Source organism: Podarcis bocagei (assembly GCF_964188305.1).
Source record: "Podarcis bocagei genome assembly, chromosome: 18".
Classification (NCBI taxonomy): domain Eukaryota; kingdom Metazoa; phylum Chordata; class Lepidosauria; order Squamata; family Lacertidae; genus Podarcis; species Podarcis bocagei.
In genome coordinates this window covers 12520459-12539415 of record NC_138144.1, presented here as the reverse complement: position 1 = coordinate 12539415, position 18957 = coordinate 12520459, and the positions used below count along the sequence as shown (strand labels likewise).

At 52.5% G+C, this 18957-nt stretch overlaps 1 protein-coding gene and 1 long non-coding RNA gene across 2 annotated transcripts; one reads left to right on the top strand and one right to left on the bottom strand.

Moving 5' to 3' along the window:
- Nucleotides 1–195: 195 nt before the first annotated feature.
- On the bottom strand, nucleotides 196–15212 carry LMNB2 (lamin B2). Its single transcript, XM_081177787.1, has 12 exons — nucleotides 14946–15212; nucleotides 13487–13623; nucleotides 9092–9248; nucleotides 7920–8045; nucleotides 6958–7128; nucleotides 6552–6677; nucleotides 5949–6169; nucleotides 5510–5789; nucleotides 5278–5385; nucleotides 4838–4957; nucleotides 4556–4660; nucleotides 196–3608 (listed from the first exon to the last, which is right to left on the bottom strand). The coding sequence occupies exons 1-12, from the start codon at nucleotides 15183–15185 to the stop codon at nucleotides 3567–3569; spliced, it is 1833 nt and encodes a 610-aa protein (XP_081033913.1). The 5' UTR covers nucleotides 15186–15212; the 3' UTR covers nucleotides 196–3566.
- A 202-nt stretch (nucleotides 15213–15414) lies between these two features.
- Nucleotides 15415–18737, top strand: LOC308577819. Its single transcript, XR_014003717.1, has 2 exons — nucleotides 15415–15497; nucleotides 18510–18737. It is a non-coding gene; the product is annotated as an uncharacterized lncRNA (long non-coding RNA).
- Nucleotides 18738–18957: the final 220 nt, after the last annotated feature.

Sequence of the window (18957 nt, the reverse complement as noted above, 5' to 3'; positions counted from 1 at the left end):
ATCCAAGCTGGACAGAAACCTTTCTTGCTCACCACTCCTTTGTGGAAAAATTGGCTTTTGGTACAGCAGTTTGAAGCCACAAAGACATTTGGTGGCTGTGAGTTAGCCCGTCTCTCTGAGGCTCAGCTTCCCTAACATCATAACCTATACTAGTAAAACCTTTGCCTCACAGGAGTTTACCACAATGACACCAGGTAAAAATGCAAAACATTTATTGGAGTGTTTCGTACAAAAGGTTTCTGGTCAGAAAAGGTATATTACAAATCCTTGAAAAAGACAGAATTTGGCATGCATATCCATAATAAAGCAAAACAAATTTGAAATGCTAACGTCTAGATCAGTTTCCTCCAAAGGATGGGCAATGCCAACGCCATCTCTTCCGCAGCATGCACTCAGAGTCTTTCCTGCCACCATACAGAACAGCTGCTTCATGAACAAAACCTGCAAGTCAGAAATTCACTCTACAAAAATAAAAGTTATAATAAGGAAATCCTTTCTGAATGAAGAGAGGCAAAGTTTGCAACACTTCTTTAGAGTTTCAAATAGCTTATTGCTTGTGGATTTAGTGTCAATTGACAGGGCATGGGGCAGGCAGATGTGTTTCGCCCACAGAGCAGTCTGCCCAAGACACCAGGAAGTGGAAACATGCTCAGTCATCCTACTGCTATGGTGAGAAGCAAAGACTCACCCCCATCCCCCAGCAAGCAACCCAGAGGTTTTCCACATCTTTTTAAGGGTTTGCTCTCTAGACTTTAGCATTTCAAGGCAGCATTAAAATTTTCTAATAACCATATATGAATAACAGCTCAGAGAGAATATAAATTTGCTTTTTCTAAGGGCAACCCCGCCCCCAAACATTCTGTCTCTCAGGTTGCAGCCCAACACCTCCACTCCCCAGTGGGAGCAAACAGAGTGGAAACTGAGGCCGGGAGGGAACTGGCCTCTCAGATGGGCTCCCACCTAGAGACAGAAAGTGGGATTTGGGGACCACTGGATTGGTGGGACGAGATCCATCCGGGCTGAACACAACTCAAAGTGAGGTGAGGGACATCAACCTTGTGGGACCCTAGCCAAGGTCGTCCTGATCGTAAAGGCTGGACGCTGCTGGGCTCGGCCCTTTGAAGGCTTTTCACAGCGCTCAGCTCCTGGTTCTGCACTCCCTGACACAGCCCGAGACCGAGGGAGACAGTGCAAGGAGCGGTTGACACTGGCCTTGGCATTTTCACAGCAACTGTTCTGGAATGGCGGCTTTGGGGGGGTTCAGGGAGACCAAGAGGAGGGTGCCCTCCACAGCCGGTGACCACCCTAAGTGCATGGCAAACAGCAGCACTTGGGGACTCTGCTCAGGTCCCTGGCTCAGCTTTGCAGAGCAGTCAGGAACCCCCCTCCTCCTCCCCTCTGGCTCAGGCCAGCACAAGAAGAGCAGCCTGCTTAGCCCAGTAGCACATTTGCACCTTCACATCTTTAGTATTCACAGGAAAAAGGAGACTGGCCTTGGAAGAGCAGCTGTGAGCACAGCAGGTGGCCAAGAAGCTTGTAAGCCAGACCTGAGAAACAGAATTCAGAGGTACAAGAGGGCAATGTCTATGGCAAACACCCTCAGCCCCTGGTCAAGCTGAGCAGAAGGAGCGTCATGCGGTAGAGGGGGAGGCAGAAGCCATACTTCCAAAAGGAGTGCTTTCCACAAGTGGCTCCATGAAACAGAGTTCAACTTCTAAATCTAATATGCTTCTCTACCACGTGGCATCATTAAAATACCTGTGGAATATTATTACCTCTGGGTTTTTTGTTTTTATTTTTAAATATAAAGTAGGACATTTTGTTCCCCAACCCATCCATTCCCACCCAACTTGCTCTGCACCAAAGCCTTGCCCGGCAACCCTCCCACCCTCCCCACAAGACCCTATGAACCAGAATATCTGCAGGGCTGTATCTCCTCTCTGTACACGTGCCACTAAAAGAATCGTGGGCTGACCCAGAGCCCTGGGGTCCCAGGAGTGGGTGACAGGAGCTCTGACCCCTCACTGCTGCAAGTGGGATATGCTGCTTGCTGGCGCCACTAACTCTGCCCCAGACGCAGCCCTGCTTGCCCCTCAAGGGGATCCAGGGCTGCCGGGAGAACATCACACACCACCTTTGGACAGGTGCTGCTCAGCCAAGGCAGCTTCTTTGGTGGAGAACAGTTGTGCCAAGGATTCTGCAAGGCCAAGGGTGGGGTGGGGAGAAGCTGAGCTGCCCTAGGAGGGGGTCACTGCCCACCTGCTCCAAATACTTATCACCTACCTGCCCATACCTTGTCCTCTCACTCTGGGAGGTGGTGCAGATCAGGGCAGAGTAAGCAGCGGCAGCATCTTCCCTAAACTCCCCTTCCAAACAAAGCACCCTGGAACTTGCAAGGCTGCCCAATGGGAGGGACCCATTGAGGCATGGGGCAACACTGCTCACAGTGCAACACTGAGCTTGCCTCTGCCCCCTCTGGGCAGTGTGGAGCGAGCTGCAAGGAAGAGGGACTCGGCAGAAGACGTCCCACATCCCCACCCACCACTGGTCTCCAGTGGCAAGACAAGCAGACAAGTCGCTTCTGGTTTTTTACTGCAGAGGATAGAGCAACATAGACCTCCAAGCGGAATCTCAGCATCCGACACGTTTTGTGTGAGGGCTCAACTCTGGATTTTGAGGGCAGAAACAGTTCCCACAAAATCTAGACTTCGTAAGGGCTGGCCTTCAAGTGAGTTGCATCCATTGGATTCAGTGGGCCTTTGACTTGATTTGATACAACCCTGTTTCTAGGGTCATTCCGCAAGGAAGCAGCAATCTTAACCTCACTTACCTGGGAGTAAGCCCCACTGAAATCAACAAGACCTACTTCCGAGTAGACATGGTTAGGATTGTTCCCTGCTTGAAAGCATGGCAGCAGAACTTAGGCAGAGGAAGTTCTGCAATGACTTCAAACAAGCCTTGCCTTAAATCAGTGCTTCTCACTTCATCTCAGCTTCTGAGACCTCCATGCTCCACAGAGCTGCCCAAACTGTTTCAAGAGTCATTCTGTCTTAGGAGCTCCAGGCCTTCTGAGGCACACCTAGGGTCAATGGCATGAAAAGATCACTAATCCTCACATTTGCCACCTGGTTTTATCTGCACAACCACTGGGGTTGACCCTGAGGGCACAGGCAGGCTTACACCCAGGGTCACTGCTTGACCACTTCTCCCCAGTACAAGAACAGGAGGGCCACAGAAGCAGACTGTCCACTCCAGAGTGGCAACTTCAGCCATGCTTTCTCTTCCCTGGAAACTCCTGGAGCTGCATCACTCTTTGGCTTGCAAGTAGGACAACAAAGTAGACCATGGGCATTGCAAAGGGAAAGCAAATCTTCAAAAGATGGTGGCAGTTCTGGCTGATTCAAGTTCTCTCTTTAAGAAGTTTACTAAGGAACCATCTCCAAGAAAGAAAGAAAAAAAGGAGTGATCATATGCAATGTATAAAAATAGTTTCAGTGACTCTGGGCAGAGTCCCTGGGCAGAGCAAAAAAAGGAGAAAAGACGAGCAGAGATGGTTTCCCTTCCTCTCACATGACGGTGCAGCCCCTGGAGGTGGTCCTGGGATCCCCCTGGAGATAGAGAAGGAAGGAGGGGCATCAGGAAGCTCCCCAGGTGGCCCCGGCAGAACCCTCTCTCCTGCCCTGGCTAAAGATCAGAGAGGCAACTTGGATAGAGCTCAGCCTAGCTGTCCTCTTAGCAGCTTCTACCACTTGGGGACCGACCACCCTAGAGAGAGGCAGGGTGTGTGTGCCACAGCCAGTTGGGTGCAGGAAGGAAAGAAGAGCAGCTCCTGGCACCACCCACAGCAGAGATGAGCAGCTGGGAGTCATAGAATCATAGAATCATAGAGTTGGAAGAGACCACAAGGGCCATCGAGTCCAACCCCCTGCCAAGCAGGAAACACCATCAGAGCACTCCTGACATATGGTTGTCAAGCCTCTGCTTAAAGACTTCCAAAGTAGGAGACTCCACCACACTCCTTGGCAGCAAATTCCACTGTCAAACAGCTCTTACTGTCAGGAAGTTCTTCCTAATGTTTAGGTGGAATCTTCTTTCTTGTAGTTTGGATCCATTGCTCCGTGTCCGCTTCTCTGGAGCAGCAGAAAACAACCTTTCTTTCCCTCCCTCCCAGAATCTACCCTCACAAGTCCTCCCCTTTTCAAAATGAGTCAGGACCCAGGAACGCTCCCTCTGCCACACCAGGGAGGAAGAGACTCCTGACTTGGCCAATTTCTTCACTTTCCCTTCTTGAGCAGTCAACTCCCAACTCCTTTAGTTACCTTTGATAACTAAAAGGCTGGGCCTAAGCTGCTCAGCCTCGCTGTATGTGTGTGTGTGTGTGTGTGTGTGTGTGTGTGTGAGAGAGAGAGAGAGAGAGAGAGAGCGCAGCTGCCCCTTAGGAGAGACCAAGGTACCCCATTGTCTCCTTGGAACCACCCCCAAACCATGGCTGCAGTTAGGCCCCAATCGATTCAACCCTTGGTGGGTGGGTGGAAGTGTTTTTTCTTCCAGCTACCTGCTGGTGAAAGAGGTCTTCCTCCCCAAACTCTGCCTCCTCATCTTCCTCCCCGTTGTCCTGCAGCACAGCAGATGACTGAGTCAAACTCCTCACAGCAACTTCCTGAGAAGAAGTAGGAGAAACACAGCTCAGGTTGAGTGTAGCAGGTGCTCAGTGAATGCTCAAAGGCAGCTTCTTTGTCATGTCCTTGCATCAAAAGCAAGGCAACCTTTTCTTCACTATTTGGCTTCTCCAGCACCTCCACCCCCCACCCGCAGCGCCCCCCTTCAGAGGACCTACCTCTCCATCAGAGTTCACCAGGTAGGTGCGGACACTGGTCCCGGTGCCCCAACTGGTCTGGTGCTTCCACACAAGGACCGAAGGTGGGCTGTGGGCCACCCCAGCATCAGCTGCCCAGATCTAGCAAGAAAGAGACTCCCTCATTCACAGGCAGGGCACCCTTGATCCTTCACCACGCCAGAGGGAGCAGCTCTCCAAGCTGACCCCAATGGCCAGCCCTCCAAGTGGCAGAGGCATCTGGGCTTCCTGCAGGGACCACACTCCCCCCCCCCCCAGTCGCAGGGAGCCTTTTCTCCACAGGCTGCAGGAAACAACCAAGGAGGTTCTGCGTTGGGCACAGAAGGTGGGCAGAGTGTGAGCAGGTCTCTGGATACTGGGCAACCAATACCCTCCCTTCCAATGAGGAGGCCTTTTCTCCCGAGGAAAGAGCCATGACTTACTGTGACTGACTGCCCAGCCCGGAGGACATATTTTGGGGTAAATTTGTAAGCCACCTCTTCTCCCTGGCCAATCTTTTTCTTCAGCCTCCAGTTCCCAAGAGATTGATCCTGAGGGAGAAGCAGCGGGACTCAGGGAGCAGCAAAACCAGCCCCAGGGCCAGGCCAGCCAAGGAGGGAAGCCTGAAGGCCCCAATAGTGCTTCTGAGCCAAGACCTCTCTTCCCGCAGCCTACCTTGTCAGAGCGGTTCTTCAGCTGAACATACTTCCCCTCTGGGTCCACGTCCTCGATGCTGATGCTGCCCTTGGCAGAAGCCTGCTGGGAAGTCTGGAAGGCGCTGCTACTGCTGCTCCTGGTGCCCAACCTGCTGGAGCCACTGCCAGAGAGCTCCTCTGCTATTTCCAGGCGCTTCCGCTTCCCCCGGGAGGAGCGGGTGGCGGAAATGCCGCTGCTGGACGAGGAGGTGGCCCGCGAGACAGTGATACGGGCTGAGGGGCTGGGGGACAGCTTCAGCCTGGCGGGAAAAGGCAGGCGAGGGTCAGCGGGCAAGAGAAGTGAGGGAAGGGCCTGCAGCCCATCCAGCCAAAGAACCAAGCTGCTGGCGCCACTGCCCAACACAGAGTAGCACCCATGTGTGCTCCTTCCTCTCTCTCCCTGCTTCCTCCCTCCGTACCTCTCCTCTTCCCCTTCGAGGAGCTTCCGGTAGGCGCTGATCTCCATGTCCAGGGCCAGCTTGACATCCAGGAGCTCCTGGTACTCCATCAGCTGCTGCTGCATCTGGTCCCGCATCTCTGTCATCTCCCTCTCCTTGCCGTCCAGCATCTTCCGGAACTTCTCTCGCTCACCAGCCATCAGCTCCTCCAGCTCCCGTATCCGGTCTTCTGCGGCGTTCGCCTGCAGGAGAAAGAATAGCGCTGGCCTGGGACCCAGAGAGAGAAAGCCTCCCAGGTGGAAGGGCACTGTGAAAGGAAAGGGGGGCTAGGCCAAAGCACTGTGCAAGCACCCCCTCCCTCACCCAGCCCAAGGGCAGGGCCAACCCCACAGGGAAGGCCTGGATCAGAAACAATCGACTGGAAAGGAACACTTGAACAATCCCATACGAGAAACACTGTCCTGAGCTGAAAGGAGTTACTACAAATAAACACAGGAGCTTCTCCGGAAGGTATAAAAGGGCACACGTAGTACAAGGTAGCTTTATGAGACCAGGACAGCCCCGGGCAGTCCAGAGCTGAGACTGGAAGGCAGAAGGGCGTGTGAGAGGCTGCCTTTACCTCACCTGCTTCTGCAGCCCTGAAAGCTGGTAGCTGAGGGATTCAATCCTCACGCGGGCCTCCTTCAGCTCCTCCCGAGCAGCACTGGCAGCTTTGTCGTTCTGATCGGAGCAGAGCTTGGCATTCTCGAGCTGACAGATGGAGGAAAGCGTCAGGCTGCTCCCAGGGCTCTTCTGCCTGGAGATCTGCTGTACAAGGCACTGGGCACTCCCCCCCCCCCCCAGCCCCCAACGCCAAGGAGCACCACAGAGAGCAACAGATTCCAGGAGGGAGCTCCTGAAGCCCCTTGGACAGAGCTCCCCAGAAGCACTCCTGGCCACTGACGTGGAAGGAGTGCAAGGCCAAATGGACAGCAGCCCCCTCCCACGCCAAGCCTTTCCCAGCCCACTCAGCACCTGCCTCCTCCCTCACCTTGGCCTGGTAGGTCTGCTCCACCTCCAGCTTGTAGAGCCGGACCTGCTCGTCATGCTGCCGCCGAAGGTCTTCTAGCGTCTGGGAGAGTTTGGACTCGCACTCCTGCTGGCGGCTGCTATCCACCTCCACCAACTGGCGCTCGTGCCGCTTCCGTGTCTCCCGCACCTCCTGGGAGTGGGGAGCAAACCCAGGCCAGGGCTCAGGCTCGCAAGACCCCTTGCAGGAACCAAGGCCCTCAAGGCCCCCGTCCAGGAAACACCAGCCCAAACACAACAGGAAGACTGAGAAGTACATCATCACACTTACTTTCTCACGCCCATTTGGGGTGGAGAGTGCTGGCAAATGCCTATTCCAGGAAGATTCATAAAATGCAGGGAAACCTCAAGAGGGAATTGGGTGGTAGGAGAGGTCTCCTGCCTCCCAGCCCCAAAGCAGCAGGTCCCAAAGGTGGGCATGACCCACTGCAGACATCCAGGAAATCCAGTCATCAGGTGCCACCGTCCCCACCTCACATCCAGCCCCAAGATCTGGGCTGGGGAGTGATCTGGGTGCTGGACCAAGCCTGCCCTTTGCACCTCTGAGCTGCCAGCTGGGGTCTGGAGGTACTCCTGCTCCCCCACCGCCAATACAGGGTCACACAAGTGCCTCCAGCATAAGAGAGGGACTCGGAGGAAAGGAATGAAGCTCCTTGGGTGCACACCCTGCTCCCTGGTGACCAGAGCAAAAAAGGCATCAGGGAAAACGCTCCTGGTGGGGGCAAATGTGAGGAACAACAACAGCAGGATAGGTGGCTACTTTTCCCTGGCATGCTCAAAGGGACCCTTCTCCTTCACAGCTCAAACCCAGCAGGACTGTGATGGAGAAGGGGGCCCTGTCTCCTCTCCCTCCCTGCCCACTCACCCCACCCCACCCAATGGCAGCCGCAGCCCAAGCAACCCAGCAGCCGCAGCAGGTTCTACCTCTTCAAAAATGTTCCTCCTGAAGTCAAGCTCCTCTTGCAGACTCTGGCAGCGATTCTCCAGGTCCACCCGCATCAGAGTCTCCTTCTCCAGCTGCTTCTTTGCCACAGCGTGACCATCTTCTGACTGGGAAAGGCATTGAAGGCAGAGAGTGTGAAAGGGGAGCAAGTGTCCAAATGTCCAGGGGAGTCGTGCTGGAGATGGGTCCTGCACACTTCCCACTGCCTGCCCAACCTCTTGGCTGAACACGAGACATGGTCAGCCTCAATTCACACATGCAGTTCTAGCACCTGCATTGGGGCCTAATTCTGACTGTGCCTTTTCCAAGCCCATTCAGAGCCAAGGCCTCCGCAGCCTTGCTGGATGCAACCAAGCAGGGTGGCTGGGGGCTCTGAGAAGGCACTTCACACAGCACCTTATGTTGTTGGCAGCACTGCCGCAGACTGGCCTCCCAATTTAGACATGCAAATACTGACTATGAGTACTTCTTATGGAAGGAGTTACACTTCAACCATGTAGGCGGAGGGAGTCCCAGATAGTGTGCCTCCACCCCCAAAACAGACACCAGCAGTCAGCAACTCCTAGAGAAGCCCTGTCCCCGTCCAAGATGAGCCTCATGTGGCACATTAGCACCATCAGAGCAAACAGGAGGACAAATTTCAGCACCTGACAAAGAATAATTTGGTCCAGAGAGGAACAGCTTCCACACAGCTCCTGGAGTGAGAAATGGTGGGGGGGAGGGGGAAGGGATGAAACCTGCCAACATGTCCCTTTGGCTACAGGCAGGTGCTGAAACCCCAGCATTTCTTAGGCCTTGTTCAAGTTTGGGGCAACCCCAAGGACTCAGCCAAGGACTCCCATGGTTCCAAGTAGGCCATGAGGGAAACAGCCTCTGGCTTCCTTACGCTGCCAGACTACCGGAGCCAAGGAACCTGGAGCCGGGACTTCATTTTGGCATCTTAGCATCAGCAAGAGACTCAAAGCAGCAGGAGCTCAGCCCAGAGACAAGGGAGGCCCTTGCACACAGCTGACCCGCAGCTGGGCTATTCTGGGATCAGGAAATCAGGAACCAGGGATGAAGATGATGCCTATGGAGCGACTGCAGATGGCCCCTTCCCTGCTGCTTCTCAGGATGCTCTCTGCCTCTGCTGTGGTAACCCCCCCCCCTTTACCTTGGCCAGCTGTGCATGCAGGTCGGCCACCTCCACCTCCAGGTTGCGCTTCTCTGTCAGGGTTGCCGTGAGTTCTGCTTCGCTCCGATGGAAGAGGACTTCCAGCTCCTTGATGCGGCCCTGAGATGTGGACCACTCCCCATCTTTCTTTTTGTAGCTAAGGAAGGAAAGAAAGGAAGACTCAAAAGCAGCTTCTGCTGTCATCCGAGTCCTAACAAACTCCTGCAAGATCTGGCCCCTCCTCACCCTGGGGCTATGGGCAGATCACCTCCTCAAAGCATTGCAGCACCAGGTCGTTCTGCCTCTAACAAACTCCTGCAAGATCTGGCCCCTCCTCACCCTGGGGCTATGGGCAGATCACCTCCTCAAAGCATTGCAGCACCAGGTCGTTCTGCCTCTAGCAATTAGAGCCGAACTGACAGACATCAAGGGAAGTGTTCCTGCATAGCAAACATGTGACCTCTGTCTCTCTCGCGTGCATATATACACGCACACAAAGGGTGACAGGAAAACTACCGTATTTTTCGCCCTATAGGACGCACTGGCCCATAGGACGCACCTTGTTTTTTTGGGGGGGGGGGATGAATTAAAAAAAAATTATTTCCCCCCCCAGCCGCGGGGCTGGGGCGGGGGAAGTCTGAGCTTCCCCCGACCCCTGAACAGGCTGCTATCCGCAAGCCTTGCGAGCCTGGGAGCTCCCGCCGGGCGCGCAAGGCTTGCGGACATCTGGATATAATATACAGTTTGATGACTGGGTTAAGGTATGGAAGGAAAATTTAAAATTCACAGCATGTACTGCGTTAAAGGAAAATGTTAAGTGGTTAAGAAAGTAAGGATATGAAATTATGCATGTTTGTGGTTGTGTGTCTGTGTTGTGTTTTGCGTGTCTATATAAAATCTGAAAATCCAATAAAAATGTTATAAAAATAAATAATAAATAAAAAATTAAAAAAATAAAAAAATAAAAAAGGAAAATGTTATGAAAATGGTATACAGATGGTACATTACACCGGCAAAATTAGCGAAAATGTTTAAGACATGTAATAAGTGCTGGAAATGTAAAGAAAAAGAAGGGACATTCTATCATACGTGGTGGGATTGTAAGAAAGTGAAAGGCTTCCGGGAGACGATATATAATGAATTAAAAAAGATGTTAAAATATACATTTGTAAAGAAACCAGAGGCTGTTCTTTTAGGAATGGTAGGAAATGAAATAAATAGAAAGGACTGTAAACTTTTCCAATACGCAGTAACAGCAGCAAGAATATTATTGGCCCAAAAATGGAAACAGGAGGAATTACCGACGCTCGAAGAATGGAGAATGAAACTGATGGACTATGCAGAACTGGACAAATTAACTGGGAAGATCAGATATCTACGTGACCAAAAGTTCATCGAGGACTGGGGAAAATTTGTCAAGTATCTGAAAAGTATATGTGATGAGCAAACAACGCTGGTGGGGTTTCAAGAAGTTCTGTGAAATTTGAGGAGTATTGTCAAAATGAAATATGATTGGGAGGGTATACTTAAAGGCAATACTAAATAAGGGAATGTGTAATCAAAAATTAAATATGGATGATTGTCAGAGAAGCTGAAGGAAGTCCAAAAGAGATAATTTGTGAAAAAATTTGATATGGAATTAGATGTATATTTGAAAATCAATAAAAATTAGTATAAAAAAGAAAGGAGGAGAGCCTGTGTGTTGGTCTGTTTTTGAAGGGGGAGCCCTTTCTCCCCCACCCCTCCTTTAAAACAATTTTTCCCCCACACCACTGCCACAGCTACAGTTACCTCTCCCTCCCCACCCCCTCTTCTTCTTCACATGTCTCCTCTTCCTTCTCTCTTTTTCTCTCCCCCTCCCTCTCTACATCCCTGCCCCCTTTCCCGCCTCTCTTTAAAGAAAACACATACACTCTTACACACATACCACTGTAGTATACTTTCCCCTCTCATATTATAGCTAAATCACTGCAATCTATAACCACTGTTATTACTCTACTTTCTCTTCTTTACTCTCTTTCTTTCCCCCTTTCTGTCTTCCCCCTCCCTTTTATTTTACTCTACTCTCCCCTTCTTCCCTCCTTTTCTTTGTTTCTTCTCTCTTTTCTCTTCTTTCTCTTTTCCCTCCACCCTTTGCCTATATTCTGTTTTGTCTGTTCCTGTTCTTAACCCCGCCTTCTACCTTCATTGGACCCTAGTATCCCTTTAGCATATATAAGTGTGCAGGTGTGTACACATGGGTGCACCCACAAATAACCCCCCTCAAACACACTTTTCCCTTGGCCCACTCCTCTGATCTCTCGCATCTCTGTCTGTTAACCCACCCCCTTTTTATGCGACTGTCTGTCTGTTGGTCTACACACCTGTCAGCTTACCTACCCCCCACTCTGGTGGCACTGCTGAGGTGACCATGTGAACCCCAGAGAAGTTCTTAAAACACAGCCTAGACTCGACACAAACAGCCACCTACCCCGAACGCTCTGTAAAAGCCACCAGTCAACAACGCCTGTTCAGCTCAGCAACCCAACAACATCCAGGAACCATCACCACCACAACACCTAACCGCAACACGCCCTACTCCAAGAGGACGCCAAGTAGACTCAAACCAAAACCATTAAGGAGATTGAGAGGACACCAACCAGGGAGATGGCAAATAGCGCTGAGACCGCAACACCCCTTCAAGATGATGACCACCCAGCAACTAAACGAGATTTGAGGGAAATGGAAGCGAGATTAGCAGAAAGGAGGTTAAGGAGTGATATGATAGCCATGTTCAAATATATAAAAGGATGTCACATAGAGGAGGGAGAAAGGTTGTTTTCTGCTGCTCCAGAGAAGCGGACACGGAGCAATGGATCCAAACTACAAAAAAGAAGATTCCACCTAAACATTAGGAAGAACTTCCTGATAGCAAGAGCTGTTCGACAGTGGAATTTGCTGCCAAGGAGTGTGGTGGAGTCTCCTTCTTTGGAGGTCTTTAAGCAGAGGCTTGACAACCATATGTTAGGAGTGCTCTGATGGTGTTTCCTGCTTGGCAGGGGGTTGGACTCGATGGCCCTTGTGGTCTCTTCCAACTCTATGATTCTATGATCTTAATGTATTTTTTTAAACTATTATTAAAATCTTATTTTTTAAAAAAAGGAAGGCAAGATCACATCAGAGGACTGATTTGGAAGGACCTTGCAAGTAACATGTGCATCATTTTTAAAGTGCATGTTTCTTTGTTTTAAGCGCAGAAAACCTCCAACCAATATCTGATCTGAGTCGCAGGCAATGCAAGGCAGAGGGCAAAGTATTTGGAGCCTCATTCCAGGTTTGCAGAAAGCAAGACCTTGATATGCTAAGCATCTGGCAGCTGACCAGAGCAGAATTTCACTTTCAGATGCAGCAGCAAACCACTGAGCGAGCGCAGGATTTTAAAAGCTCATATCCAGGACAGTAAAAATGGCACTCGCCACAAGCAGAGCAGCCAAACTTACACCAGGGAGAAGTCAATGGTTTGTCAGCAACTCAGTTTTATTCAGAGGAGACCCACGACCAAAGTCAGCCGTGTCTTTTACTTTCAGTGGGTCTACTCTAAGCAACACTAACCCTGGATAAACCCTAGCGTCCATGCTCCATTGTCTTGCAACTTTAACTCCAAGCAGAGAATGTTTCATTCAACGTGGATTCCTGGGAAAAAACCGGAGATCTGCACCCACTGGGTCCCAACTCTATTCCCCATGTCAGCATGAAGGCTGGCTAACGAACTCACCAAGAGCTTGTGAGAACTTTGGTCCTAACTTCATGTCACACGCAAAAGGTGTGCAGCAAACAGTTCCAGAGAGCCACACCTTCTGCAGGGAAGCAGCTCCTGGAATGGGGGTGTAATTTGGAGCAAAAAACAGTGTATGTGTGGGGTGGTGGGCTCTTAGCATCCTTTTCTCCAGCCTGCTCCCCCCCCCCCAGATTCTTTCCACAATATTTAAGGAGAGGGAATGCTTTCCTGCTGGAAAGCAGCAGGCAGGGAAAGCAGATAGCCTCAAGACCAGCCTTGGGAAGCCTGGGTCCAAATTCAGCCCTCCAGATCTCTCTCTGTGTCCCTTGAGAATCTCTCCCTGGGTGGAAAGCATCCTCACACTGTGAGAATGCCTTCCCTTCCCTGCACAAAAAGGTGGGGGAAGGAGTGTGTGCACATGTGTGTGCAGCAATCTCTGATGTGTGGGTGGCCAGCCCCTCCCACCACAGGCAGCTCCCTCAGAAGGTGGTTCGTGGCCTGAAAAGGGTTTTCCACCCTGCTTCCTTCCCCTGCAGCTGGTGGGCGGGGACAAGCACATCTCAGTAGCTTGTGTGCAACACGTGTTCCGGCCCAGACATGCTCACGCCTAAGCATCCTGGCAGCATGGCTTCCCTTACCTCTTGGCAAGCTCATCAAGTTCTGCTCGCAGCTTCCCAATTTCAATCTGCAGCTTGGCCCTCTCTCTGGCCGTCTCATCAAGAACTCTCCGGGCATCCGCCAACTCTGACTCATAGAGGGCCTTGATGCCGGTCACCTGCACAGAGGGGAGAATCAGGTACCCCCACCTGCCTCTGGGGAATATAAAGAGCAGCAGAAGGGTGGGTGCCATTTGCCCCCCTCCAAAGCATGGAGAAGAGCCCCGCCCCCAGGCCACAGCAGGAAAGGGGCAAAAGAGGCCAAGGCCACAGCAGAAGAGCAGTGTGGGAGCCACTTTCTCCTCCCAGAGCAGCAACATCTATTATCTTCATCCTCCTGCCCCTATTTCTCCAGAAATGCTTCTTCCTGCTCCTTTCTGAACAGCCTGCCTCTCAGCAACTCTGCCATTTTGGGGGGTCCTGCCCATAGAATGATTCAGTGTCATTAAAAGCAACATGAAGTGCTCAGCCAACCACTAAAAAGAAATGTTGCCCTAGCAATAGGATTGGGTCCTTATTTAGCGCTTTGGACGCCTTGGGAAAAGCAGACCAAGCGAGAGTTCTGTCCATATTCCAGCCACTCTGGAAGGGAGGCCAAGGCCATCCCTGCGCAGAACTGAAGCTCTGAAATGGCACAGCTCAAGGCTGCCCCAGGAAACAAGACACTTTGCCACAAGGCTTTGTCCACAGCCAGAGGAGCAGGAAGCCCAACCCCACCTGCAGGGCCATGGGGTCCCCATCTCTGCTCAAGCAGGAAGCTGGAAGGAAGCAAGGGAGCAGCTGAGCTAGGGGCATGCAGGCGATGACAGATGCCTCCCGACAAAGGAGGCAGCTGCTTCTTCTTTTCTTGTCCCACCAGGCTTTCCGAACTTTTTGAAGGGACCAGCACAGAAAAGGCTCTGGGAGGCCACTGGGGTAAGAGGGGCCTCCCAAGCGCTTTCGACCAGCTCTCTCACCCAAGCCCCGAGGCAGGAGGAGGGAAGAAAAGAGCAGAAGCGGAGCAACAAGAGGCAGCAGCTTCTCTGGCGGGAAGAAGCCGGGAGGGAGCGGCTGAGAGGGACCGGCAGCGGGGAGAAACCGACGCGAGGGGAGATCCTGCGATCCCCGAGGACAGCACACATGCACACCCACGCCCCCCCCCCTTAGGAAACCGCCAGAAGGTTCCGCCCCTTCTGCTCCTGGGACTCCCGGGGTGAGCTAGATGCCCTCGGGGCGACCTCGCCAGCAATGGAGAGCCGCCTGGCGTGGCGAAGCGAGGCTGCCGGGGCGGCGGCTCTTCTCGCCCCCACCGCCGGGCTGTCGGGACCCGCTGGATGGCCGAGGTCGCCCTCGCGAACCCCTCCCGAGGCCCGACAGCCCCGCGAGGTGGGCCGCCAGAGGGGCGGGACTCTCGCACAACAGCCCGGCCAGGTAGGCCGCCCCTCCTCCCTCCGTGGCGCACCTCTCTCGTGACCACCTCCTCCTTCTCGGAGACGCGCAGCAGCAGCCGGTCGTTCTCGAGCTCGAGGGCGCGCACCCGCTCGATGTAGTGGGCCAGGCGGTCGTTGAGGTGCCGCAGCTCCTCCTTCTCCTGCAGCCGCGAGATGCGCGTCGGCGACAGAGGGGTTCCGACCGGCGGCGGCGCTCTGGGGGTGCCCGGGGAGGGGGCCGGAGGGGCGGCCGAAGGCGGAGAGGAGGACATGGCGGCGACTCCTCATTCAATCCGCCCGGCACTGGGCGGGAAGGCGAGAGCGAGGGCGGCACAAAATGGCGGGCCCGCGCGCCAAGCTCGGAGGAGTCGCCGCCTCATGCGGTGCACCACGGGAAATCGAGTTCTCCGTCCGGACCAATCGGAGGAGGCGGCGGAGCTTCGCGGGCCTTCCGCAAAGCACCCTGGGGAACCTAGTCCTCTCCCTCATGGCCTTCGCAGCCGCCATTTTGTCGCCTGGAGGCGGTTTTGTGTGTTTTCTCCTCGCGCGCTCGCCTCGAAACGCGTTTGTTTGTTTGTTTGTTTGTTTGTTTGTTTGGGTACGTAAGTTTAAGAGACACGTTATAGCGCAATGAAAGTGGTCTGTTGGTGGAGATGAAGTTTCCCGCCTTCCCCGGAAAGAGCGAGCGAGGCTGGCTCCTCCTCCCGTACCTCCTCTTTGGGCGCCCTTCTCCACGTTGTCCCTGTGATAGGAATTTTATGGTCTTAGATATATGGTACTGTTCAGAACTGCACAGAACTTCCTGACAGTAAGAGCTGTTCGACAGTGGAATTTGCTGCCAAGGAGTGTGGTGGAGTCTCCTTCTTTGGAGGTCTTTAAGCAGAGGCTTGACAACCATATGTCAGGAGTGCTCTGATGGTGTTTCCTGCTTGGCAGGGGGTTGGACTCGATGGCCCTTGGGGTCTCTTCCAACTATGATCCCTCCGCCCTGCGGCTTCTGAATCGCTCAGGCTCACCCACTTTAGCTTGGGGAGGACAGGCGGAGCCGCCTAGCGCTTGGTGGGTGTGACACTGAGGAGCAGAGGGAGCTCCTTGGTCCAGGATCTGCCCTCTTTGTCAAGGAGTTTGTACAGGTCCCCCGAAAGAAGAAGTCCTGGGGACAGAGGCGCTTGGGTTGCATTTGCCAAGGAGAGCAGTGCATGGTGAATGCCGGCTCTGCTTGCCAACCTGCCCTGAAAAGAGACCTAACAATTTAACCCCCGTGTTGCAAACAATAGTCAGTAGTCTCCAAGGCAACACGATGACCAAAGACAATGATACAATATCAATATACACTCTTTATATAGTATGAAATCACATAAACAGAAAACTTATGATTAATGGATTCTCTTGAAAACATAAAACCTTATCTGGTGAAAACTTTCATAAACTAAGCTGTACAGCCTGTTTTCACCAGATAAGAATCTGATACATTGCTTCTTTCAGAGACTTGCATAGTCTTCAAAGACTTTTAGAGGCTTATAAGACATGTTTATTTGGTTTTATTTCCTATTATATAAAGAGTGTATATTGATATCATATCTTTGCATTTGGTCATCGCGTTGCCTTGGAGATTACTGATTGAAAAGAGATCTGGCAGAGCAGTCATGTCCCCAAGAGGAGTGCTGTGCAAAAGGTCCCTCTGGTCTTGTGCAGAGGACAGCACCCCCAGAGTCCATCCCCACAGTTTTGCCTGCCAAAGCTCCATCTGCTGCGTCAAGACAGCAAAAGGCAGCTGAGTGCGCAGCAAAATTCCACATGGTGCCTGATGGGCACCAACCTGTCACAGGGCCAACCTCGGCCTGTTCCCCCACCCCAAAGTCTGCAAGAGCTGCTTTCTGTTTCTCCTGGGCAAGGCAGGCTTATGTCATGGGTTGGCTTTGTCTTGGTGTGCAAATTGTGCTTTTCGCAACAGTTTCACAGGCTGCACGGGGTTGGGTGGTTCCTGGTGGGGACCAGGCTCACTGTCCCGCAGTTGGGCTCCTCCATAAGGAAGTAGCCTTCGGTGGCGGCTTCCTGCCATGCTGGGCCAAGCAAAGACATCCGCTTGCCTCTGCTTTCCATGCCAGCATTTGGCCTCCCTGCTTGACAGTTGGCTCCACACCTGCTTTTCCTAGGCTATCAGGGGCGAGGGAGCTTTCTTGGGGGGGCATCTGCAGCTGGACATCAAAGGTGCCCCCCCAACTAGTCCAACATTGAGAGTGCCACTGGGGCCAACTAGATGCGCACAAACATAGCAGCGTAGCAGCATCAACTCTCCCCCCACTCAACTTATATAAATCTCTGTAATCTTTGGCACCGGATGGCGTCAACCCTTGTGGCCAGGAGGCATTGGTAGCCTTTGGATTTGCCAAAGCGCAGCTTAAAGCAGTTCTCCAAATTGCGCCTGGTCATTTCTGGCTGTTGGAGAAGCAAATTCTAGCATTTCACCATGTGCTGCAGCATGTGCACAGGACAGGGGGGCTGCAACATGTGTAAAGGGCAGGGGGCAGCTGTCCCACCCCATCAAGTACAGTGGTGCCTCGCAAGACAAAAATAATCCATTCCGCGATTCTCTTCGTCTAGCGGTTTTTTCGTCTTGTGAAGCAACCCTATTAGCGGATTAGCGGCTATTAAAGGCTTAGCAGCTTAGCGGCTAAAAGGCTATTAGCGGCTTAGCAGCTTAGGGAAAGTGGGGGGAAATCGGAACACTCGCAAGACGTTTTCGTCTTGTGAAGCAAGCCCATAGGGAAATTCGTCTTGCGAAGCAGCTCAAAAACGGAAAACCCTTTCGTCTAGCGGGTTTTCCGTCTTGCGAGGCATTCGTCTTGTGGGGCACCACTGTACAGTAAAACAATAGAAATACTTAACTAACTAACCAGTCACCCCTAACAAAAGTCCTCCCAACCAAGTAACACCCCCCCCCGCAAAAATCCTGACTGCCCATTTGTTGCAATATATCTGCCCTGAATCCCCCAACATTCAGTTTCACTGGGTGCGGTTTGCAAGGAAGCCCCCTTTCTCCAGCCACACGCCCTGAGGCACTTTCCTGTCCTCCTGGTCCCTCTGCCATCCCTTGCCTTCCTTCTAAGCCAATTTACTCCTGTCTTCAGGCCCCATCCAGGCTTCTCCTCTGCAGTTTGGTGCTTTGGCTTGTACCCACCATTGAAATTAATGGACCATAGTCATGTCCATTATTTCCAATGGGTCTACTCAGAGTAGGGCTAACACTGGCTAAACCTCCTTGGCTCAGTGTCTTATCAAAGCTGAATGATGCCAAACCATCACAGCCTCTTGAGCAGCCTTATTTTAAGTTGGAGCACACATTTGTCCAAAGGTCAGGCCAGCGAGGTAACCGTTCAAGGCTGCTAAGGGTGACTGGGGCGGAGGCCTGTATGGAACAGAAGTCGAGGGCTTGCAGCTCCAACCCAATGCAAGAGGCAGGCTGTCCTCAGTGCTGGCCCCACTCCTCTCTGGGGAGTGACGCAGAGCCTTTGCCCTCTCTGCTTTCTCTGTTGAATGGTCACTGTAAAATGTAAAGGTTCATTATTGCTTCACAAGTTGTGTATGTCTTTCAGGGCCAGGGCAAATAACGGGACCCAGTCTTGCAGCTGTGAAACATAGCAGGTGCTGCTGAGTTGTGTTCATCAAGCTGTGTCAGCAATTGGGTCTAGTATATAAAGAGCAGCACCTAGCTCCTCTCCCATTACCCTGGGGGATGGGTTGGTGGTTGGGTCATGTTTGTTGTTGTTATCTTTAGTGTAAAAGGAGTTTTTGTTTTTGTTCTTAAAACCTTGTTAAAGTTATTTTTTAGTTCCTTGTCATGCATGGTCTCCCCAGCAAGCTCTCTGCAGCGCTACTAACCTGCAAATAGCCAACATTCTCCACTTGCTGGCCCCCCGCTCCAGCACCTGACCACGTCCCATTCTTTGTAAATAGCAGCCTGTCTGGGCAGCAGAGGCTCCTTGAGCCTTGTGGTGGCCGCTGCACACAGAGGCAGCTGGGGTTCTGAGCTTTGGGGCTGAG